Source organism: Protopterus annectens, chromosome 17.part0 (genome assembly GCF_019279795.1).
Source record: "Protopterus annectens isolate FY-2018-M chromosome 17.part0, PAN1.0, whole genome shotgun sequence".
In the NCBI taxonomy this organism is placed as follows: domain Eukaryota; kingdom Metazoa; phylum Chordata; order Ceratodontiformes; family Protopteridae; genus Protopterus; species Protopterus annectens.
Window position 1 is genome coordinate 93102755 of NC_056751.1, and position 26249 is coordinate 93129003.

Sequence of the window (26249 nt, forward strand, 5' to 3'; positions counted from 1 at the left end):
CCCTCTGATAGGGATTCAAGGGCCCTGGACAGACGGGGGAAAAAGATTTGTACTTCTGCTATCTTGGCTGTAAAAGCTTTAAATTGTCAGTTTCATATGCTTAAATATCAGCAATATCTTATTTCACTGCTTAAACAGAAAATGTTGACAAATTCAGAATGTGCAGAAAACAAGGAAATGCAGGATTTATTGCATGCAGCTGAACAAGTGGGAAAGCATACTTTGCAATGTGGTTTTGATTCTCTAGAGGCCTCCTGCAGGGCCGCAGTTACAGGTTCTGTCATTAGGAGGCATGCTTGGATAAAAGAACAGAATCTGCCCGATCATGTTAAAGCAAAGCTATTAGATGCTCCATTACAACATGATACCTTGTTTGGTGTTAAAGCAGAAGAGGTGTTGAAGAAAATGGAGGACAAAGCTAAATCTATGCAAACAGTGAAGGATTTCTTACAGGTACAGCCTCCCAGATTTAGCAGGAATTGGCCTACAAAGAATTAAATAAAAAAATTCTCATTCTATACAACCTATGTGGTGTATTTGCTTGTAGATGAAGGTATTGTTTATTTTAGTGCATGCTTGTAGATGAAGGAAAAGTTTTTTGTGTGTGCATGCTTATTGGCATAATTTAGCCTACCTATTTAGGGGCACCTGACATCTGGGGCAAGAAAAACTGAAGATAATGGCGTCGGCTGCATCTTTTATACCCCTGGCGCACTGACGTCAGGGAGGAAGCGATAGCAACTGACGCCAGACCTAGACTTTGGAACTCGGGCCGACTGCGGGTAGCCTGCCAGCAGGATAACCCAATTGTAATGACTGCAACTGTGAATACACTCGAACATCTACATTTATGGTAGGTACACAACTGTACTTTCTCTGCACTTCCCTTTGGCTTATCTACTGCGCCCAGGGTATTCACAAAGTGTCTAGCTCCAGCCATTGCATTTTGCAGGCAGAGAAATATTCAAATATACCCATACTTGGACGATTGTCTGATTTCAGGCAGAAAGCCAGGACTTGCTATTAAAACATCTGGCATTCGTAAAGAAACTTCTAACCTCACTGGGGTACACCATAAACAAAAAGAAATTTCACCTAGTACCCTGCCAACAGATTGTATTCCTGGGAGCAAGCTTGAACACAACTTCCCAGATGGCTTACCTCACCCCAGCGAAACAAGTTTATTTGACAACCTACTTCAAACTATTGGCCACAAAGACCCAGCTATCTGCAAGGAAAATTCTGCAAGCCCTGGGGTTCATGGCTTCTTGCATTCTACTAATTCCATATGCAAGACTGCATATGATGAAACTACAATGGTATCTAAAAAGCCTATGGTGTCAACATTCTCAGGACCTGGAATGAATGATTCCTCTCATTCCTTGTATAAAGACAGAGTTCCTTTGGTGGGCAGAGGCCTGCTACCACAACAAGGGGCTCCGTTTCACTCTAACCCCCTGCCGCCCAAACCCTGACAGACTCATCAGACTATAAATGGGGGGCTCACTTGGCAGGGTAGTGCATTCAGGACAAATGGTACCCAAAACAGATGCACCTGCTTATCAACCAAAAAGAAATGCTGTACAGAATTTCCTGACAGTTTTCAAAGACCACATTCTTCCGGGACATCAGACAACACCACTGTTATGTGGTATATAAACAAGCAGGGGGGGAACCCACTCGTACCCTTTGTGCAGACTAGTCATGGCTCTGTGGAACACAGCCTTGAGCTACGAAATGCACGTACAAGCTCAATTCCTGCCAGGCAAGCTACATTTCACTGGCAGACGACCTAAGCAGAAATCTCATGGACCCACACAAATAGAAACTGGAACCAAAAATATTCAACCTCTTGAGGAACAAATGGGAGACTCCAGAGATAGACCAGTTTGCCTCCCCTCAGAACTACCAATTGGACAAATTCTGCACAAGGACTTCCCACAGTCAAGCTTGGAAAGTGGATGCCCTGTCCTTTACCTGGGAAAGCCGCTCAGTTTATGCCTTAAGCTTCTGCAAAAGATCAAACCGGACAAGCCAAGGACAATACCGATTGCACCAGACTGACCACGCCAGCACTGGTACCCCCTCTTGCGCAGTATGACACTGCTGGAACCATGGCACCTGCCTCAGACCCCTCCCCTGCTGACCCAGCAGGCGGGTCAAATTCTGCACCTTCCACTTCAAACCCTGAACCTTGCAGCCTGGCTAATTCCCTGAGCTCTGTAATAGCATCCATCAGCAAGCAGGTGCTAGATGTCATTCTGGAGGCATGGAGGCCTAGTACCAGAAAATCCTATGCTGAAAAGTGGAAGAGATACTGTTCCTGGAGCCATACTTGGGGGATGGGCTCAGTGGTGCCCAGCTTACCTCATATTCAGTACTTACAGAAATGCTCCACAAGGGCCTACCCTTCTCATCAATTAAAATTCATGCCTCTGCCATTTCAGCGCATTATAATACTGAGCCATCCCTCTTCTCTTATCCCCTGCTAAAGCAATTCCTTAGAGGGGCCAGAAATTTAAGACCCCCAGAAGAGCCCCTACTCCAGCCTGGGGCCTTAACTTTGTATTGAAAAAGCTCACTCTCCCTCCCTTTGAGCCAGCTGCAACTGCAGAGTTGAAATTCCTTTCTTGGAAAACAGCCTTCTTTCTAGCCATCACTTCATCAAAAAGAGTGTCTGAATTACAGGCCCTCATGGCAGTGGAACCCTTTATCTTCCATGCAGACAGGGTTTCCCTCAGGACCAGTCCTTGCCCAAGGTGGTGTCTAGTGTGGCCCTAAATCAGTCAGTTCATTTGCCTACTTTTTTCCCTACTCCACAAAACAAAGGAGAATGAATACTGCACTCTCTGGACGTGCACAGACAAGTTAGAATTTATTTGGACAGGACTAAGCCTCTCAGAAAATCTGAACAGCTGCTAGTGGGCTTTGCTGCAGGGGCAGAGAGGAAGGCCATTTCAAAGCAAACCATTTCTAAATGGATAGCCCATTGCATTCATTTCTGCTACAAGCACCATGAAAAACCTACCCCACAGGGGATAAGATCACATTCCACCAGGGCTGCATCTACCTCTACAGCCTTTCCCAGAGGAGTCCCTACCAGGGACATCCTAGAAGCTGCTACCTGGAGCTCTGTACATACCTTCACCAAGCATTACCACATGCCTATTTTTTCTAAATCCAGAGTTGGTTTTGCCACTGCAGTCTTGCAGTGCTTAATAGCTGGCCCTAATGCTCTCTGACTTCCTCCTCCCTTCCTTAGCTTTGGGAATCAACCCAAATGTGATGACTGCAACAGTGAAACACGAAGAACATAGTACTGTTGTATACACTTACCATAAATGTAGATGTTCGAGTGTATTCACTGTTGTAGTCTTGGTTACCCTCCCACTAGCCCCCTGACTTCTCTACCTTTCCTTCTTGTTTGGTGTATTTAATTTTTCTGGTGTATTTGCTTTTTGATGGATGTGTACCATAACATATAATTGCTTCCCATTGTGGGAGAACCTGACATCTGAGGCAAGAAAAACTGATTTAATGGCATCGACTGCATGTTTTATGCCCCTGACATCATGGAAGAAGAGAGAGCGTCCGACGCAGGAATCCAAGACTCTGGTATTCAGGCCATCTGAGGGCTACCTGTAGGCAGATAACCCAAATGTGATGACTGCAACAGTGAATACACTGGAACATCTACATTTATGGTAAGTGTACACAATTATGGTAAGTGTACACAACCATACTTTTTCCTGTGTTATTGCACTTAGTGTTCTGAGACAGTATAGGAACTTGGGTAGTGCTTACCAACAACCAGCTGCTACTGGACCCAAGTCACCTGATTTGAGAGATGTAATTATCTATATAACTAGGAGGCTGTAATCCCGCTTGCATGCATGGTTGCTAAGCAGTATATAAATCCAACCGTATTTCCACAGATCACACTAAACCAACATATGTTGTGGTTATAAAAAAAATCGTCCCCTAAACCTTCAAGAATTGGAATTAAAGAGCCTCTTCAGCAATCTTTTTAACACAGCTCACCCGTAACTCCAGAAGCTCAACGAGTCACAAGGCTGCAGACTAAAAACCTTTCACTGATGCTAAGTCTGTGCGTGCAAGTAAAACTGCTCTAGTTACTGGCAATTCCATCATCAGGCACACACTGACTGTACTCATTAGACTGGACAAACACAGGGTGATAACTGGCTGCCTTTTTAGTGCCAGTCTATACTGTCCTTCAGATGAGGTAAATGAGTAATACCTTGTGGTAGTTAATATTAGTTGTGAATGACCTGAGGTGCCAAACCCGAAAAGACATGGGCAGACATTGGAGCTTGTTGTGCATATGTCAAATTTATGTAAGACTCAGATTTTGAGTGTAATTGTAGCCTCATCTCAAGTGGTGTCCATATACCAAAAAAAAAGATAAGCAGCTTAAACAATTTGCTAAGTAACTAGTGTCATTCTTGGAAATAAGGATGTGTCAACTTAGGACGAGATGGTCACTGCCCAGCATAGGTTCATAGGTTGGAACTAGGCTATCAGCCCTACGGCCTATACAAGCCTAGCCATAACAATTCCCTGGCTATTTCTTCCCACACTGTTTACTTCCCTGGACCCCTGTCTAGCAGGGTGACTGACGTGATCCCCAGGGTGAATTTCCTTTCTCCCATCAAATTGTCAAGGTTCCTTTTGAAGAGGGCCAAAGAGGCACTCTGCTTGACATGTATGGGCAATCTATTCCAGAGTCTGGGGAGTCTCTGGGTCAGGAGCCTATCCCTCCAGCATGTTTTGTTTATTGTGATGACAAGGTTTAGATCCCTGGAGCGTGTGGCTCTGAGGGATTGGGATTTCTTTAAGTGTAGCATGTCCAACAGCTCTGGGTTTGACATGGCCTTATATGTTCAGCAGAGATTGCCTGTGAGTAGACGATATACGACAGGGTATAGCTGGAGTTTTTTAAGGAGGTCAGCGTAGGGCATCTGCTTTACCATCCATTCTTTACCATGGATGCCCTGCAGCAGTTATTCCATAGATTGCACATATTAGCCAAAACCTTTGCTCCTTTTTAGGAAAAGCCCACCTTCTTGGACATTCCAGCATAACAGCTTTTCAGTAATTCCCATTCTGAACCTCATCAAGGTTTCTGTGCTCAAATGCTAGAAGTCTTCACAGTAAATTGCTGAGTCATGAGACTCATGCTTGAACACATCCATAGCTGTGTTGTAATAGAGACTTTTTCAGTGCATTGACTAAGCTCCCTCTTGGGTTTCAGTGTCTTGTCACCCATTTAGACCTTTTTGAAACTTTGGAGGGTGTATTAGTATGTGCCAGAAACCCAGTTATCGCTTGACAGAAAACATAGCACAATGAACTTCAAATTGCCCCCAGACAAGATAAATTATCACTTCATTTCCTGCTACAGGTCAACTACCGTGTCCTCAAAGCAACCTTGAAAGATTTCTGAATGTGCTTACTGAGTTCCCCACAAGTTTAAAAAAAAAAAAAAAAAAATGTTGGCGATTTTTGACTATCCATCATTTTAGCTGGAGAATCTCTTCCCCAGAGATCCCAAGACTTAGTAAATGGTAACTGCCTTGCACATATAGCTAACCAGCCTACTAGGGGTTAAACTCCACTTTTGCTTCTCCCAGGACTGTGCCCATTGGCTCCTGTACCTTCATCCAGTTGACCCATTCATTCTAGTGAAACGGGCATGATGTTCTCAAGATGAGAAAGAGCCCTGCAGCCCAGTCATTCCTGCCTGGGAGCCCCCATCAACCCTCCATTCTCCATTTGGAGTCGGAGGTTAAGAAGCAGACTGGCTTACTGGTCCTAGGTGGTGGCCTGTTCTGTCCCTTTGGATGCATCCCCAGTGGCAGCTGAGGCTGCAATCGCTACCTTCCAAGGGAAGTGTGCCTTTGTCTGCAGGTACCTCCCCTGCTAAGTATTGAGAGTTAACTAAAGTAGTGAAAGCTGAGCTCGCTCAGAACTCCACTGGGTGATGAACACTTAGTGCTTCCAACAAGTGCCACCCATGTGCCAAGTCAGAGCATTCTCTCCTCCCCAGGGTGGGTGAGCCAGCATTGACTGCTCACTGTTGACCTCCATGGCCAGCTGAGCCACTAACTGAACTCCGTTCACCTTCAGTGTAGTCGGGGCTTAATCGCTGTGTGTCGCAGAGCTGATCCTGGGATCAGAATCTTAACCTCATCCTCACTAACATTGCATTTACGTACTCTGCTCCTGTAGTATTGTCACGTGTGGTCAGATCAGTTCCCAAGTCAGTAACCTACTCTTTTAGAGTTTGTCTATCACAACAAACACTTCTGGATTTAGGGACTGTAGAAAGCCAAACCTATTAAAACTATATTCTCCAGCCCCCACTCTCACTTATACCAATGTATTTTACTCCCATTATAAGTAGCATAAACCAAGCTGTCAAATCAAATATATTGGGGAACATAACAAATATACCACTTTGGAGGAATGCCAAAATGAATAAGCTGTATGATAAGTAAAGCTAATTGAGACTGATAATGTAACAGTCTACCCACGTTAAAGGCTATCAAAACCTTAATCAAAAATCTGAAGCTACCATAAGGAAGATCAAAGATGAGCACAAATTAAAATGATCCAGGTCCAATGATATATTGAAAAATACTTCAGATGATAAGCAACGCAGCATTGCTCTGAATCAACATGTAATGGTATTATGGACACCAGCCATAAGAATGTTGCTGATATACTTGCAGATAAAATTTGTGTCTACTTCAAACCAAAAACAGTCATTGAAATTCCCCAAATACCTAATCCCTTCTCCTCAAGAAAGTTATGGAAAATGTTCTAAGTGCAGTCCAAAGCTAAAAATATCATCCCTGTGTGCCTCGACGGTACATATTAAGTTGCTTAATCAACATCTCCTGACATGCTCTCTGTTAACCCCCCTCCTAAAACTGTTGAATTAAGCATAACCACAGGAAGTATTCCTGAGAAATGAAAAACAGCTTTCTTTATGCCACTGCGTAATGTGGACTCCTACTAAGATCCTGTGCGCTATAGATGCATCAGCCTAGCAAGACTAATTTGCAAAGCCATGGAACATATTATATCTGATTTCATACATTCTGATGCAAAACAAATCTGCTGTAGATGCAAAGCAATATGGTTTTGTCGGTAGATTACATTTACTTCATTTAGTAAACAACTTTGAGAACATCACTGAAGCTGTATGTAGTACCAAGGCAGTTGATGTAGTGCAACTCAACCTAGCCAAGGCCTTTGCCACTATTCCCAATGCTGAATTTGTAAATAAACTTAAAGGCCTAATTGTAGAACCTTCCTTTGTAAGATAAGGATAGCAAACTGGTTCACAGATAGAATCCACATAGTTAAAATAGCAGGTTCCACTTCCAAAATCAAAAATGTGACTAGTAGTATTCTTCAGGGCGCAGCACCTTGACCCCTTCTGTTTGGCATTTACTTCTTGGATCTTCAAACCACTAACCAGATATAAAGTTAAGTAAATTGCTTATGACTGCAAGTCGGCTGCTGTCATTTGTTCAACATCCAGGACTGCGCAACTACTTCAAGGGCTAAACCACACAAATTAATGGTATATTGGAAATTGGCTTAAATTAAATACAGCAAAGTGTAATATTATCACCTTTATAGAGAAATCTTGACAGCAGCTTTAACTATAGACAACACCCCACTCCAGACTAATAAACTGTCAGAATTCTCGACACCTTCACAGATGGTTCCCTATCCTTTGAAAACCACATAGCAAACAGTCATGAAGGTCCTTAAAAAGTATCTCATTCATGTCAAAAGAAGTCATCATTACTCAGTGCTGTACCATTCCCTAATCAGACCAGTAGTAGAATATATGTACACTCAAGTATGTATCTGTCTGAACACATCATGCCAATACCCCTATTCCTAACAAAAAAAAAAAAATCACAGAATTAAAGGCTCTCCACTACCAAGTCAGGCTTGACACTCTATTCCTGTGCTCTGTTTTGATTTTGTCTACCATTCCTTGCTGTTAAGGACCAAGCTCTCCTTAATCATGTGTACCTCTACAAAGCAAATGACTTCTCAGATACTCAAACTAAAGACTTAAATCTCCTGCACAAATAGACATGTTGAAGGGACGGGCTTATTACATAGTTATCCCCCAATTTCTGGAGTAATCTTCCATTGCATATAAAAGAGTGGTACCCTTGATTCCTTTATGGCAACCCTTACATTTTGAATAGGTGGGACTTGATTTATCCTTCAGTTGAGGTGCAGGATTATGCTGTATGGACTGATTCTACCTTGTAAACTCTGAATCCATGAAAGAAAGACCAGTTCAGGAGAAAATGGCAGGCTAATCAAAAGGAAAGTCTGGGGGTACTTATGGCTGAGGCACCTCAAAGCGGTGGTTGATAAATCAATAGAGTGCCTCCCTATCTGTACCCTCACCCGTCAAATCCCATCCCAACCCAAAACCCCTTCCCTATAAACTTCTTCCCTTCTCAAATGATAGGGTTAGCCTCTGACTATTTTTGAAAGAGTAGGGGGAAAAAAAAAAATCACACAAGATGCCTGGATTCCAATAGTCCTGGGACAGCGGTACAGGCTCCAGTTCATAAAGCAGGCAAAGCTTTTTATGCATTCCTTTAGTGTCTAGAAAACAGAGGTATCTTGTTGGGGCCGGTACTTCAAGTAGTCCTGTATCAGAGGGCCATAGAGTGTATCAGACTAGTAGGAAGGCATTGGGTTCCATTCAAGATTTATCTTAGTCCAAGCAAAGACTGCCCATGGGAACTTGTCTTAAACTTCTCGGGGCTAAACAAACTTTTAAAAGTGCCAAAGTTCAAAATGCTAATCTTGTAGGCCCTGCTACTTGTGTTCCATCTCCCAACACTTTTATGGGTGGACCTGAAAGATGTCTAACTCCACATACCCATAGCCTCATTGCACAGACAGTACCTGCAATTCAAACTAGGAAGTCACCATTACCTATTTACTTTCTTTCCCCATCGTTTATCTACTGCATCTAGGGTAACTGTTTGGTTCCAGTAACTGCTTATTGCAGGACCAAGTGCATTTATAACTGTTCTTACCTGGACCTTTGTCTCATACAAACCCCACCCAAGTAGAGATGTCTGTCCCATGGTATATCCTGGCCTTCTTTCCCATGGTATATCCTGGCCTTCTTTCCCATGGTATATCCTGGCCTTCTTTCCCATGGTACATCCTGGCCTTCTTTCCCATGGTACATCCTGGCCTTCTTTGGACTCTGGGACCCTCTGGAATCTACCCAAATAACAAAAAATCCCAGCGGGTTCAGTTGTAGAGAGCCCTTCTGGACACTGCCATTCCTTCTCGCAGAGAAGATGCTGTTTTTGAGCACATTTTTCAGTTCCATTCTACAGTAGAATAAAATTGCAACCAGGCAATACCTCAGGACCTTGGGTTTACATAGTTAATAGATATTCAAGGCCATGACCATTCTTGCTTTGTGATTATCTTCCCTCAGGCAGCACCTCCTTTCTCCAGGAAGGGCCATAGCAGTCAATCCTGGCGTAATCTAGTTTATATTTGAAGAAAGATTGAGTCTCACAGTTTTTAACACTGCATATCACGTAGGGGAAGTTTATTCCAGAAGTTTGCAAGGTGCTGGGTTATAAACCTATCCCTCTATTGTGTATTATGCATCTGTTGGGCAAGGTTAAGGTTCTTGATTCTAGTGTTGGGGGCAACATTGGACATGCTGAGAAACAGGAGGTGCAGGACAATTGGGTCTGTAATGGTTAAGTGCAACTGAACTCCCTGCAAAGGTATGTAAAACAATGAATAAGGGGTTGAGGTTCCAGCCCGTGTTGATAGTTTAATCCTAATGGTCCCCTTGACAAAGGTTCTTGTGAGAAAGCAGCAGTGGTAGCTCAGCATGCTCACTCCCTTGACTACCACATTCCTCTACTGCCTTGTATCAAGAAAGAACTCCTATGGTAAATCAAATAAGCGAATCTCATTCATCAAGTTTATAGTACAGATCCCTTTCAAACCATGTCTAGACACTCGTATACTATCTGTATACTCCTTGGAAGTAGTATTTGGTGCTCGTTCAGCTGACCTGGAACAAAACATAGAGGAAGAAGCACATATACATCAAAAGATATCTGTAGTTTAGCCATGAAAGCCTTTAGACAGGTGTGACAACATGGGACCTTGCATATCCTCACAGAGAACACAACAGTAATGTGATGCATCAAGCTGGGGGATCCCTCACTTTTTGTACAGGTTGGACATGGAAGCTTGATACCCGGTCCAGGAGCATCTTGCATTCCATCCTTGGAGAATGTCCTGGCAGATTACCCAAACAGAACAGAAGCAGACCATCACAAGTAGATGCTGAACAGGTCAGATTTCTGGACTTGTTCCAGAAGTTGGGTGTGCAGGAAATAAATCTTTTTCTTCAAGAAACAGTTGAGAAAATATTGCATTGTAATACCCACCTGAGAAGCCTAGACAGCAGTTACCTCCGTCATTTGGGTGGGAGTTTTTCTTTACACATTATCTCATGTCTATCCTTAGTGTAATTCAGAAGTTACAAGAAGATAGACCAGAATGCTACTTTCAACACCTTTTTCGCAAAGGCAGCATAGTCTCTTTCCTGTCCTAATGTGCACAATAAAGATGAAACCTGTGTTACTGCCTAAGTTTGTGGACCTTGCATCTCAAAACAGATTCACTCATGCAGCCTAACTGGAAGGACGGTACGGCTGACACATCAGATGGTTTAGCACACATTTCTTATAGGTGTGTGTAAATTGAGGGCAAGATTGCAGTCATCGAGAAGGCTAGGAAACCAAGTACAAGGAAATTGTATCCAGCTAAATAGAAAATATTCTTGCTTTGGTACCGTAATCATATTTAGCTAAATAGAAAGTATTCTTGCTTTGGTACCGTAAAAATGCCTGTCACTCAAACAAGACAACAGTGCCCATGATCCCCAAATACCTGTCGGAACTTTACAAATCAGGCTTACCTTATTCTTCATTGAAAGTACATGCATGTGTTATCTCTACCTGCCTTCCTCAGGATCCCCAACCTTACTTCTTACTACAAGTGAAACAGTTCCTTGAAGAGGTCCTCCACTTGATCACCCAACAAGGACCCCCTCCCCACCTTTGGATCTAAACTGTGTACTGGAATAATTGCCACTACTACTATTTGAGCCGGCAGCTTCTGCACCTCACAGGTTTTTGACTTGAAAACTGTTTTCCTAATGGCCATAACTTCTGCTTGAAGAATTTCTGAATTGCAGTCACTTTCCACTTTTCTGTCTGCTTGCAGTATGCTTCCATACTTGACAGCATTGTCATATTTAACTAGGCAGTTTTGGAGATGTATACAATGCACCACCTTTAATACAATAGAAAACTGGCTTTCTGAACATCGTCTGATCCTAAATCTCAAAAAAACTAAAATGATGTTATTTGCACCATCACGTACATCTACCGCTTTCACCTTTACCATAAAATCAAATGATGGCACAATAATCTCCCCTGACCCATCTACAATACTATTAGGTGTCATCATAGACAATAATCTAAAGTTTGACCTACATGTTAACCAAACTATCAAAACCATCAATAAAAAACTAGGGTCACTTTACAGAATAAAAGCCTTCCTTAACCCCTCCAGCTAAAATTGCCATAGCTCGCTCTCACCTTCTTTCAACCCTTCTGTATGCATCCCCTCTACTCTCGAATTTAAACTAGACTGTCCTTAACAAACTCTGTTTGCTACAACCACATTGCCAGGTTTGCCACTGGGCTGCCTTTTAGGACACATCATTGCATCAATTTAAATCAGCTTGGGTGGCTTGAACTACCCAGCCTAATCCAGTATAACCAACTGATTATGGCTTATAAAATCCTCTATAATCCGGACAATACTCCACTTAAAAATATTATCACCCCCTATAACCATCCTAGACCGCTTCGATCCTCTAACAAACTACTAATTCAGACTAGCAAAATTAGTAACACAGCCGGTGATTCTCTCTTTGCAAACTCTGTAAGTAGATCCTGGAACTCTCTTCCAGCTGGTATTACCTTACTTTTCCACCTTAGGTCAATTTAAAACTAGACTCAAACAACATTTGTCACTTAACTGGCTATGTCAGTGTATCAAGCCTGGCTAACTCTCTCTAGAATGTGTAAAAATCTGTTAACCAGTTTACTGTGTAATTTAATTTAATCCTGACTTGGGTTTAGGATTAACTGTAACCTGTGAAACTTGTTTAACTTGCTTACTTATGTAATCTCTGTAAATAGTCTGTCTGTAATATATAATGCTGGTATTATGTAATGCTGTATCTGCTTACCCTTGGAGCTTTTCTCCCTGGGCCTCCGCTGAAAATGGACATGCATCCAGTCGGACTATCCCGGTCAACAAATGTAAAATAAATAAATAAAAATAAATTCTTTGGGCATCTTTGCAGCACAGCTTTACTTTGTGGACTTTCTAGAATGACGGTCACTGCTTAGTAAGCCTTTTTTCTTGCCCTTATTTGACACGAGGCATACTTTGGGATATGCAGCTCCTAATTCTTTATTGATGCTGGACATGTTGATGCGACTCTATTTTATTGTGTGTGACTGCTTTGTTCTGTTTGCGATTTAGTTTGCATGCAGCTCACAATATATTGTTAGTCTCATATTTGTTTCCTCAAAATCAGCATAGCAGTTATATGAAAAGATTAAATTTCATTTCTGAACAATCATTCTTTTTTTCTTTTTTTAGGAGGATCTCCTCGAAATAGTCTAGAGGTTTTGACCCCAGAAGTTCCTGGTGAAAAGGAACGTGGCAACTGTATTACCTCTCTGCAACTTCATCCAAAGGGATGGGCCACACTCTTGCGATGCTCCAGTAACACAGATGATCAAGAGGTAACACCATTCGAGCATTCATACTCCCTTTTTAATGCCATTATTGAAGAAGGCTAGCTTGCTGCAAATCTTCTTGCATTAGGTGATGTTACAAAGAGTTGTAGCAGTGGATAGTAATACCACTCAGCTGGAGTCTACAGTTTTCATCTTTTGGGTCACCACAGCCTTTTTCATTCAGATATGCATAATCCTTGAAGTGGCATAGCATCAGCCTTTCTGGTTAAGTATATGCATATAGAGTACAGAATGTACCATGCAAGTAATAAACTTAACTCATCTTCTTGGCTTCTTGTGATTAGGGCCACATTTTTTTCTTGGTAATTCATACTACTGAAACCCTTTCTAGTCCTACTGTATAGTAGGTTAGGTCACCGTTTCAGATTCTTACCTCAATCTGTGCCATTGCTTGGGTAAGGTAGGTGAGTGTAGCTTTTGTACAGCATAAGGGCTAAAATTGTTTCCTGCAAGTTAGTTTTTGAACTATATACAGGTGTAAATATTGGTTTGTACCATGGAGAGTTTGGGAGTAGTGTTTCAGTATAGTGGTTGGTAATTAAATCTTTTATGTCCGAATTTAGATGGTTGATAAACATTTGGACAGCAAGAACTAAATTCTGTGGTGATATCAAAATAGGTGAGTCCAGAAGAAATTATTTTTTTTGTCAGATCTGGAGGTAGGAAGCAGCAGAAAACTTCTTGACATGGTCTTCAGGAAGAGATGTCCTCAAAGAGCATTTAAACTGCAGTTTGAGCAAACATGGACATGTAGTGACGGCTAGCAAGAAGACCTAGTACATGATGCATGTTATACGATTCCAAGGAGAACTGAACAGAGCAGCTGAGATCAAGGAAGACCATTTCATAGGACCTCAACTATGTGTTGGAAAAGCTCACCCTGCCTCCATTTGAACCAGCTGCTACCACTGATATAAGTTCTTATCATGGAAGACAGCTCTGCTGCTAGCAGTTACTTCAGCAAGAAGAGTTTCCGAGCTACAGGCCCTCATGGCTGTAGAGCTACAGCCCTAACACATTGAGAAGCAGCACAAAGGTAGGGCAGCGGGGCATTGGTGATGCCTCATGGAAGGGCTTGCAGGGTGACAGCTAATTATTCCAAGAATCTGACACGCAACATGAGGATGGCAGGGCGTCTGACCATACACTACTGCAAGACAACTTGCCAGCTGTTAGCTGTGAGTCCGTTTAGGGGACAACAGTACCACGTCCTACACCATGACTGATGCTTGATGTGTTCAAACTCAACCTTATAGCTAGTGTAGAGATATGAATCCCCGGCAGTTAAACCACAATCAAGCTAGTAGCTGGGGATGCTGGAAAAGCCAGGTGGGGGGAAGGTGGAGTTGAGTGGCTGATGCCAACTCACCTGTCCCATGTGGAGGTGGTCAGTCTCAGTTCAGTGCTAAAACCTACAAGAGAGCAAGATGTTGAAATGCAGCAGAGAACTGGAAATGGTTGGTTATGCCAACCCACTTCTTGATAGCTTTTATTGCCGTCTCCTCTGAGTACATGTGTAAGCTGCTGATGAAGGAGTTGGGAGTTAAACCAAGAAAAGCCTTGATGGCTTTTGGGATAATGACATTTTTAGATCATCTCTCTCCCCACAGGGGAGCATATGGGCTTCTTGATTGTGAGAGGGCAGAAGTTGGGAGGGGTATTAAAAAAATAGTTTCTGCGTTACTGATTGAAACAAAGAAATGCGATCACTAGATACTGCAGTTACAGTGAAACATTAACTGTTGATACTTGCAGCTTCACTGCTAAGTCAGTTTTATGGGGCTACCGGGCCCTCCTGTAACCCCTAATGTGGAGGCTGTGTCCCCTCCTGCCCCTTACAGTGATCTTAGAGCAAGTACATTTAAGTAGTATTTTAGAGAAATGTGAGCTCTCTAAGATGCGTTAGTATGGGTCATTAAACAAAAAAGAAATCTTGCACTTGTAATAGCACATTAGGGTGTCAACAATCACTGATGACTCATAGTTAAACCAGGCACACACACACTACATCTGTGTATTCCTCTATGAAAACTCATTAACAGTAATCTGATTATTTTAGTTCCATTGCAGCATTTCTTGGCATGTAGGTGCAAGGAAGGCTCACTGTCCTCCAAGGAGCACTGTAGACTTTATGTAACACTTTATACATGCCCTGGAATTAAGAATCTCAAAAAGAATCCATTTGTAAGACCTGCAGAAGTAAGTGGAATATTCTCTTGATTATCCCATAAAGAGAAACTGAGATCTTTTTTCTGCCTCTATTCCAGCAGTTTTCCAGTTTCTGTACAGTTTTTTGGTGCTGGCTCCAATTATTCCACAATTAAAATGTAATTGGCATCCATTTTCTAATTTCCACAATGGCTTCCAGCAGTACTTTTTGACAACCCATAAGCTCAGCAAGGCATTTTTGAAAGGAGCCTTCATTTTATATCCTCTTATTAAAGATCTTGCTCCCTTCTTGGTATATAAACTTTGTGCTAGAATCATTAACTAGAGCACCCTTTGATTGAACCAACATCTTACAGTCTTAAAATTCCTTTCATGGAAGACATGGTTTCTGGTGCCCATCACCTCAGCTAGGTGAATATCAGAATTGCAAGCCCTATCATCTTCCCCTCTATATGTGGTTTTCCACAGAAAAAGTCCTTTTGTTTCCAAAAATAGGAAGAGACAAACCTCAGTCAGCCTACTCCTCTGCCTGTGTTCTTCTGTGTCCACACCAGTAAAGGCAAGTATCTTCTACACAGAACAAAATTCCAGTACAGCCACGGGCAAATTTCAAGCTGTACGATGAAACTCCAAAAGATCACATGCATAAACACACAAGAGTTGGTGATTAGAAAACTGAAGCAGAGAACCTTGAATGTAGGTGTTCAAATCTTTTGCATATAAATAAACATCCAGGTCTGAATGGTTGTACAGGTTTAAAATCCGTGTTAAAAGCCAGAAGTGATTGACCAGTAGAATTAGATTGTGTCATCTGATCTTTAAAAAAAAAAAATCAGATTTGGTCCTTTTTGTATTCAACTTGAAAAAGCAGCTTGCAAAAGCTTATTGGTGTTTTTATATGAATAAATTTATACATAGTTTCCTGAGTTGCCTTGTTTGTATCTTCTGTGCACGCACACTAGATTTGCATAGATAACTGTGATTTTACCTTCACAGGAATAAAACAATAAGTAAAGACTCTCTGCTTGTTTGTGTCATTTGTTTCCTCGCAAGCTAGATCACAAGAACTCCCAAGATGTTCTTTGTGTTTCACTGTTGCAGTCATTACATTTGGGTAATCTGCTGGCAGGTTGCCCTCAGCGGCCTGAATTCCAAAGTCTTGGGTCCTGCGTCGGCTGCCGCCTTCTCTTCCATGACGTCAGGGTTACAAAACATGCAGCCGACGCCATTTTCTTTAGTCTTTCTTGCCGCGTGATGCCCTGAAGCAGAAGCATTTCACAAGTGCCGGTCGGCCGACTACTGACATATTCGAGTTTGAGTTTCAAAACCGAAGTCTTCACTAAAGCTAAGTACCCCGTTGGGGAAACTTTCTACCAATGTCAGAAAAAGTTAATTGTATTACTTGTGGGAAGCAAATACCTCATAAGGATTTTCATTTATACTGCGGAGGTGGTGCTGTGGTAGCGTTGTCGCCTCACAGTTAGACGTTGCCCGTTCGATTCTCAGAGCGTCTTCTGTGTGTCGACATGCGTGAATGGGCGTTCCTTCGTTGAAGGTTGTGTGTTAGGCCTGGCAAGCCAGCACGTAAAAATCTACTGCCAATCATTAGCGGACCAGAGTTCCGCTGTGGCGACCCCTAACCGGGAAAAGCCGAAAGAAACAAACTGTATTCCTTGCCTAGGCCCTAATCACAACGTGCCTGGCTGTCTGTTTTGTGCTAGATTTAACCAACGCACTATTAAGCGTCTGTATATTTTTGCATCAAAGTATTTTGGAAACAGATTTAACTACCCAGAAATGTCGGATAGCAATCCGACTACCGGAGTACATAAAAAACGCAAAGAAAAGGACAGAGAAAGGCAGTCGAGATCCAAAACCGACGGCGAAGCTTCTCCTAAGCCAGTCGCTAGCTCTCCGGTACTCAGTGAGGCGCTTTCGCAGCCCCTGATACCCGCTACCTTCGAGTCGCAGGCCTCTTCCGACACCCATGTGGAGTCCGGCATACCGCAAGATACTCAAGGTATTGGACTGACGGATGCATCTCCCTCGGATGGGTCTGGAGCTGCTGAGCAGGCACCGGCTTCTGAGGGTGTATTCAGACCTCAACATTTGTACATCAAACCGACGACAGCTGCAAAACCAAAGACAAAAGCAACTTCTAAACCTAAAAAAAGACACATGAGCCACGTGCACAGGCCTCTATGCCTAAAAATCAGATGATCAAAATGGCTGAAGACCTTATTACCTTGATGAGGGGTACCCATCCCCCTCCAGATAAGAGGCCTAGGCAAGACACTGATTATGATTCTTCAGGTCAGGTTTCTATTTCTTCTGATTCCTCTTCTGATCAGGAATTATCCGTACCTCCCTATGAGGATTCTGATGCAGAGGAGTCTATTCCATCTGCATCTCCTCCTGAAGATTATTCATTTGGGAAAACCTTGCATACTTTGAGGGAGCATTTTTACTGGGAGAGTCAAGACTTCTCAGAATCAAAAAAGAGGCTCAAGGATTTCCTTCTCCCTCAGCATAAGCCTTTAGCCATTTCCCCTATTTTAGACATTGTGGATGATGTGTTTTCGGAGTCGAGCTTGACCCCTGACTCCTTACCTCCGGCTCCCAGTAAGCCTGACAGATATTACAGAGTCCCCGACTCTCATACATTTTTATTTAGAAATCCTGCTGCTGATCCAGAAACTATTTCACAGGGTCCAAAGGGAGTTAAGGCCTCAACAGGAAAAAAACCTACCCCCTCTGACAGAGATTCTAGGGCACTGGACAGATGGGGGAAAAAAGTTTATACATCTGCAACCTTGGCAATCAGGGCCTTAGATTGTCAATTTCATATGCTTAAGTACCAACAACATGTAATGGGATTGCTGAAACAGAAAATGATTTCAGAATGTGCAGAAAATAAAGAATTGCAGGAATTATTGCATGCAGCTGAACAAGTTGGAAAGCATACTTTGCAGTGTGGTTTTGATTCTTTAGAGGCCTCCTGCAGGGCCGCAGTTACTGGATGTGTGATTAGGAGGCATCCGCAGTTACTGGATGTGTGATTAGGAGGCATGCCTGTTAAAGGAACAAAGTTTGCCTGATCATGTTAAAGCTAAATTGCTAGATGCACCTTTACAGCATGATTCTCTGTTTGGTATTAAGGCAGAAGAGGTTTTAAAGAAAATGGAAGACGAAGCTAAGTCTATGCAAACTGTAAAAGATTTCTTACAAGGGCAGACACCAAGATTCAGTAGACACTGGCCTACAAAAAATTTGTCCTTTCCTGTATCAGAGCTCAAAGGGGCAAATCCAGACGCCCTAAGGGTTCCAGGTACCAGGCTCAAGACTCATACAGGTCAAAACAATGGGGCGCATCCACCTCCAAATCTGGAGGAGATAAAGGGCAAACCTCTACAGAAAGCAATCCCAATGACTTCCGTCTGCCTACACCAAGCACTTATCTTTTGGCAGCACCCATAGGGGGAAAATTAGCACTTTTTGCTCAAAAATGGCAGTTAATAACCCAGGACAAGTGGGTACTAAACATCATATCACAGGAATACAGATTCCATTTCCACACTCTGCCAATGACAAATGGTTGGCCAGATCTGCCAAAAAAACAATGGGCAGAGGCACAGAAACAGGTTACATCCCTCATGGATATGGGGGGCATTCAGACAGTACCAAAACAGGAAAAAGGACAAGGTTTTTACTCGACTGTTCTTGGTACCCAGGAAGGACCAGGCCTGCCGGCCAGTACTGGATTTATCGATTTTGAACACATACCTGGACATTCCAAAATTCAAAATGCTCACTTTGCAGCAACTTCTGCCCATGCTGGGCAAAACTGCTTGGCTGGTGAGTTTAGACCTAAAAGAGGCATTACCTGTATGTCCCAATAAGACAGTCATGCAGAAGACATCTCAGATTCAAGGCTGGCTTAATGCATTACCAATTCTCTGCACTGCCCTTTGGCTTATCTACTGCGCCCAGGGTCTTTACAAAGTGCCTGGCACCTTTAATTGCATTTTGCAGACAAAGAAGTATTCAAATATATCCTTACGACTGTCTCATTCAAGCAGAGAACAAGGACACTCTTCTACGACACCTGGCATTTGTGAAAAGGCTTCTAACATGCCTAGGGTACACAATAAATGAAAAGAAATCACAACTGGTACCCTCTCAAAAGATAACATTCCTGGGTGCAAGCTTGAATACAACTGCCCAGATGGCTTACCTCATGCCAGACAAACAAAGGCAACTGACTACTTACTTCAAACTGATGGCAACAAAAACCCAGTCTTCTGCAAGACAAATTCTGCAGGCTCTGGGCTTCATGGCATCCTGCATCCTACTAATTCCATATGCAAGACTGCATATGAGGAAACTTCAGTGGTACCTAAAAAGTTTATGGAGTCAGCATTCACACAGTCTGGAAACAATGATTCCTCTCATTCCCTGCCTGCAACAGGAGTTTCTATGGTGGGCAAGGGCCTGTCACCAAAACATGGGACGGCCTTTCACTCTACCCCCTGCCAGCCAAACCTTAACAGACGCATCAGATTATGCATGGGGGGCCCACATGGCAGGAAGATGCATTCAGGGCATATGGGCACCGAATCAAATGCATCTACATATCAACCAGAAAGAGATGCTAGCTGTTCAAAATGCCCTAACAGCCTTCAAAGACTTACTTCATCTGGGACAACTACTGATAAAGACAGACAACACCACAGTCATGTGGGATATAAACAAGCAAGGAGGCACACACTCATACCCCCTTTGCAGATTAGCCATGGCACTGTGGGACACAGCTTTGACCTACCAAATACATCTTCAAGCTCAATTCCTGCCAGGAAAACAAAACACTCTGGCAGACGATTTAAGCAGAAACCTTATGGGTCCTCACGAGTGGAAACTAAATCCACAAGTCTTCAGCAGGATAACAGAGAAATGGGGGAGCCCAGACATAGATCTATTTGCCTCCCCTCAATATTATCAACTGAAAAGATTCAGCACAAGGACTTATCACAGACAAGCATGGAAAGTGGACTCCCTATCCTTCAGTTGGAAAAAACAGTTTATGCCTTTCCTCCTCTGCCTCTTCTACCCAAGGTCCTCCTAAAAGTCGGACAAGAGAAGCCAAAGATGATATTAATTGCCCCGGACTAGCCCCAATACTGGTACCCAGTCCTAAGGAACTTGTCTCAGTACCCAGCTTGGACCTTGCCTCAAAAACCACAGCTACTGCCCCAGCAAAACAATCAGATCCTGCACAATCAACTACAGACTCTGAACCTGGCAGCATGGCTAATCCTGTAATCATACAAACAACACCTCTCAGTAAAGCGGTGATGGATGTCATTTTGGAAGCCAGAAGGCTTAGTACTAGAAAATCTTATGCTGACAAATGGAAGAGATTCTGTGCTTGGAATCAAGCACAAGAAACTGATGCAGAGAACCACATATTCCTCAGATATTACAATACTTAACTGAGATGCTTGACAAAGGCCCATCTTTCTCATCAATCAAAATCCATGCCTCTGCCATTTTGGCTCATTGCAATACAGAGCCACCAACCTTTTCTCATCCTTTACTAAAGCAGTATCTTAGAGGAGCCAAAATTTAAGGTGTCCTAGAAGATCACCATTACCAGCATAGGACCTCAACTATGTGTTGGAAAAGCTCACCCTGCCTCCATTTGAACCAGCTGCTACCGCTGATATAAGTTCTTATCATGGAAGACAGCTCTGCTACTAGCAGTTACTTCAGCAAGAAGAGTTTCAGAGCTACAGGCCCTCATGGCTGTAGAGCCTTTTATCATATTTTACCCGGACAGGGTATCTCTGAGGACAAATCCTACTTTTATGCCTAAGGTAGCTTCCAGTGTGGCTCTTAACCAAACAATTCATCTGCCAACTTTTTATCCAAATCCACAGAACAAAGGGGAGAGAATTCTGCATTCCTTGGACGTACACAGACAGCTAAGATTCTACTTGAGCGGGACTAAAGCTCTAAGAAAAATGGAACAATTACTAGTGTCAGATGCTGCAGGATCTGAAGGAAAGGCTATTTCAAAGCAGACATTTTCAAAGTGGATAAGCCATTGCATCCGTTTCTGCTACTTACACCATGGCAAACCTATACCCAAGGGCATTAGGTCTCACTCCACCAGAGTTGCAGCTGCTTCAGCAGCCTTTCTCAGAGGAGTACCAACCAAGGACATTCTAGAGGCTGCTACTTGGAGTTTTGTTCACACCTTTGCAAAACATTACCATTTGCCTCTCTAATCTAAGTCCAGGGCAGGCTTTGCCACTGCAGTGCTGCAGGGCCTTATAGCCTCACCTAATGCTGTTTAGCTCCAGCCTCCCAACCATAGCTTTGGGATTCTACCCAAATGTAATGACTGCAACAGTGAAACACGAAGAACATAGTACAGTTGTGTACACTTACCATAAATGTAGATGTTCGAGTGTATTCACTGTTGCAGTCCAGGTTACCCTCCTGCCATCCCCCTGTCATTCTACAGTTTATCTTTCTTTCTCTATCTTCTACAACCTATGTGGTGTATTTGCTTGTAGATGAAGGTAAAGTTTATATTGATGCATGTGTGTATGTATGTGTGTATATATATATATATATATATATATATATATATATATATATATATATCTGTATATATATATCTGTATATATATATATATATAAAATGTGTGTATATATGTATATATATATATATATATATATATATATTAAAATGTGTGTATATATGTATATATATATATATATATATATATAATGTGTATATATATGTGTATATATGTATATATATATATATATATATAAAATGTGTGTATATATGTATATATATATATATCTATATATAAAATGTGTGTATATATGTGTATATATATATATATATAATGTGTGTGTATATATATATATATATATATATATATATATATATATATATATATATATATATATATATATATATATTACTATCTTTTTGGGGGCACCTGACATCATGGGCAAGAAAAACTAAAGAAAATGGAGTCTGCTGCATGTTTTGTACCCCTCACAACCTGACGTCATGGAAGAGAAGACGGCAGCTGACGCAGGACCCAAGAATTTGGAATTCAGGCCGACTGAGGGCAACCTGCCAGCAGATTACCCAAATGTAATGAATGCAACAGTGAATACACTCTAACATCTACATTTATGGTAAGTGTACACAACTGTACTATATCCCTGTCTAGGTGGATTTTGGACTGTTTCCTCTGCATAGTCATCATTAAAAAAGGCATTGCCTTCTAAACCAAGAGCTTTTTCCACTACTAGTATCAGTTTCTTCAAACATTCTTCCACAGATGAATTTGTGCTGCAGCAACATGGTCTGCATGGCATACCTTTGACAAACATTACAAACTATATGTGCTCTCTAGATCCAGAGCCTCTTACCTACATTCTCAAAGGTGCATCTCTGTGATATCACAAAGGAATTGGCTTGGGATTTCATTCCATCAGTTTGATTGGAAGGATTGGATGAAGTAAGATGCAGAAGTTATAAATTTGACCTAATGCTGAATCTTTTCTGAGATGTAAGCATTGTTGCTCAATGTCTGTAACATATGTAATTATTGTAAATGATTTAATTTTTATAACCTTGTTTTATCTTGGAGCTTTTCTCCCCGGGCCTCCACTGAAAATGGAAATTATCCAGTTGGACTAGCCCGGTTAACAAATGTAAAATAAAATAAAAAAAAAAACTTTTCCATCCTAGTCAATCTGATAAGACATCATTGCCTCGACCTAGTAGACCTATTCAAAGATTTTTTGTCTTTATTTTCCTGTTCAGGACTTTGTAGTATTTTCATTCAGGTTGTTATATTTGGTTAGCAAATTTGATCTGAGGGCAGAGGCAGCACAGGGGAGTTAATGGAAGTTTTGTTGAATCTCTCAAGGTAAAGAGCACTTGCAGAAAGGCGGGATCGGATCCAACAAGTAGGTTATTTCCCATCCATCATATTAGATAGACTAGGATGAAAAGAATCTAGTGTTACAGAAGACGCATAATTTGTTTGATGTTCATGTTTCACTGTTGCAGTCATCACATTTGGGTTATCTGCCTGCAGGTAGCCCTCAGCCGGCCTGAATACCAGAGTTTTCGGATTTCTGCGTTGGATGCTGTTGCTTCTTCCATGACATCAGGTTGTCAGGGGTAGAAAACATGCACCCAACGCCATTACATCAGTCTTTCTTGCCGTGCGGTGCCTGAAGCAGAAGCAGTTGGCAAGTGCCGGTCGGCCGACTCCTGAAATTTTCGTTGTCAAGTTTCAGACCTGAAGTCTTCTAAAAGATAAGTACCCCATTGGGGATCCTTTTTTCTTGCTCTAACCAATGTCAGAAAAAATTAATAATTGTCTTGCTTGTGGCAAGCAAGTAGATCATAGAGATTTTCATTCTTGCTGCGTCACCTGTTTAGGCCCAGACCATGACGTCCCTCACTGTCGGTTTTGTGCCTTGTTCAACGCCCAAACTCTCTGTCTATCTGTCGGGCGATTTTTTTAGCTGAATACTTCGCTCTCAATCTCTGTACTCTGAAATGGCATCGGTAAGCCATCCGACTACCGATCTTCCGAAAAAACATAAGGATAAAGAGGCAGACTGCATAGGTTCAAAACTGCCGATGCTACCATTAAACTAGTCGCCAGTCCGCCGGTACTCAGTGTGGCGCTTTCGCAGCCCGATACCCGCTTCTACAGATTCACAGGCCTCTACTGAGACCCATTCGGAGTCTGGTATGCCTCGAGATGCTTCTTCGACTATGGAATCTGCTGATGTCTCTACCTTGGATGGGTCCGGAGTCGCTGTGCAGGCACCAGCTTCTGAGGGTGTATTCAGGCCTACCGATTTTCATTTTAAACCGACTTCGTTTCAAGACAAAAATACTGAATTTCTCAGGCCTAAAGTTCACACTAACGCATAGGAAACCGACCAAAGCACATTCTCAGGTCCACAGGCCTCAAAAAGAAATGATTATAATGGCTTCAAGACCTTACTACCTTAATCAGGGGAAGCTAGTGTCACCCAACAATGCAAAAAAAAAAAAATGAGAAAAAAATGATGGCTTACTTAAGGCAAACCATTGCTTCTTAATCACAGTAAGGCTTCTCTTGTAAGTCAGCTTTTACTCACACTTGTAGGCGTTTGAATTTTACTACCAGTACTCCACCCCACACCCGAGTCATCACAGCTCTGTTGTCCTAAAGGTTAAAAAGTCTTCTATCAAAGGTTAATGTCTGTGGGGCAATGTTCAGTTCACCATTCACCTGTAACATAAACTGCTCCAGTATCCAGGTCCCCCAATGTCGATCTTCCAGTGACAGTCATTTCACTCCTAGGACAATGCTCTGATAACCCACACTGCTATAATTCAGTTAGTCTTTCCAGATGCAAGTGTGAAGGATAAATTAATTTGTATGCCTCCTACTGATGTGCAGATGTCCTAACTGAAGTCATTGTTGTAGTATTCCTAATCAATGGGTTATCCCCACTGACATCCAGCCAGGGTACCAAAGATTTGCCTTCCCAGGATTGTATATCCGACTTAGGACCTCAGCTCGTATGCATGGCATAATTCTTCAGACTGTCTTGCCACCAGCCAGAATACAGGGCACATATCCTCCTTGCTTTCCATTATTACGTACCCACTAGGAGGGTTAGTACAGTAGGCAAATCCCATACAAAGACTTGCATAGCCATTGTCTCTTTCACTTAGACATAGAACAAGACTACAACACCTGTTCCATTTACCAGTCTTTTGTAACTTTGACGTTGCAATCCTGATGTTCTTCGTTCCACATTGCTGCAGTCCTTACAATTGGGTAGTCCGCTGTCCAGTCGGCCCGAATACCAGAGTATATGGCTGACGTCGGTCAGGGCGCATTAGACTGACGTCAGTACGTCAGGGTACTAATGCGCATGACCGACGTCATATCCTCAGTCTTTTTTGCCGCATGGTCCGATGCAGAAGCAGTTTTGCGAGTGCAGGTTGGCGTTCTGAAATATTTCCGAAACAGGAGTTTCAGACCGAATCAGAGTTGGCTAAGTACCCCGTTGGGGAACATTTTGGTTTTTTCTTGCCTCAGTATTTAACGGATGTCAGAAAAGTGAATAACTGTATTTCTTGTGGGAAACAGATACCTCATAGGGATTACCATACCTTGTGTATACCTTGTTTAGGGCCTGAGCACGACGTTGTTGAATGCCGCTCTTGTGCTAGGTTTAACAAACGCACTATTAAGAGGAGGTTAGACTGTGCCAGGTTAGTGTTTGGGAAGCGTTGCAATTATAAAATGCCGTCGGATGCTCCGACGCCTGCTTCGTCCAAGAAGCGCAAGGACAAAACAGCGAAGCCTAGGGTTGATGAACCGGCAGTCCCGGACGTCGGTTCTTTAGAAGGCTCAGTGGAGCCAGAGGTTTTGCCAGGAGTTTCTATGGAGTCTCAGGCAGAAACTTTACTGTTACAGGATGTGCCTTCTCAGGAGGTAGGCCAGGCTGAGGGGGCTTCTCAGGTAACTGTTCTTCCCTCTCTTCCCAAGGTAGTTAGAGCCTCTCCTTCTGTTGCCAAAACTTCTTTGAGAGGTAGGCCAAGTTCAGCTTCAGTGGGGGCTTCTCCTAGCATTTCGGGTTCTGTACCTAAGAAACATATGCTTAAAATGGCAGAAGATTTGATTACTATGATTAGAGGTTCTATGCCCCCTCCTGATAAGAGGCCTAGGGTGGAACCGGAGTTTGATAGTTTTGAACAGTGTTCAGAGGCTTCTGAGTCTTCTGCGGAAGATTTGCAGGAGTATCCTCCTTATTCTGATTCTGGTGTGGATGATTCCACTCCTACAGCTTCTCCTCCTGAGGATTTCTCATTTTCAGAGACTCTGCATTCCATGAGGGAGCACTTTAAATGGGAAGGCCAGGATTACTCTGATTGCAGGAAAAGGCTTAGGGAATTCTTGTTTTTACCCCAGCATAGGCCCTTAGCTATACCTCCTGTGTTGAATGTGGTGGAAGATGTTTTTGCAGAGGCTTCCCTGAACCCTGATTCTTTGCCTCCTGCTC

At 42.5% G+C, this 26249-nt stretch overlaps 1 protein-coding gene across 1 annotated transcript in view; it reads left to right on the top strand.

Annotated features, from left to right (window-relative positions):
- DCAF10 (DDB1 and CUL4 associated factor 10) overlaps positions 1-26249 on the top strand; it is a 656523-nt gene that overhangs the window by 473998 nt on the left and 156276 nt on the right. Inside the window, exon 6 of the mRNA XM_044059359.1 lies at positions 12805-12950. Coding sequence (XP_043915294.1) covers positions 12805-12950 — 146 coding nt within the window. The remainder of the gene's footprint in view (positions 1-12804; positions 12951-26249) is intronic.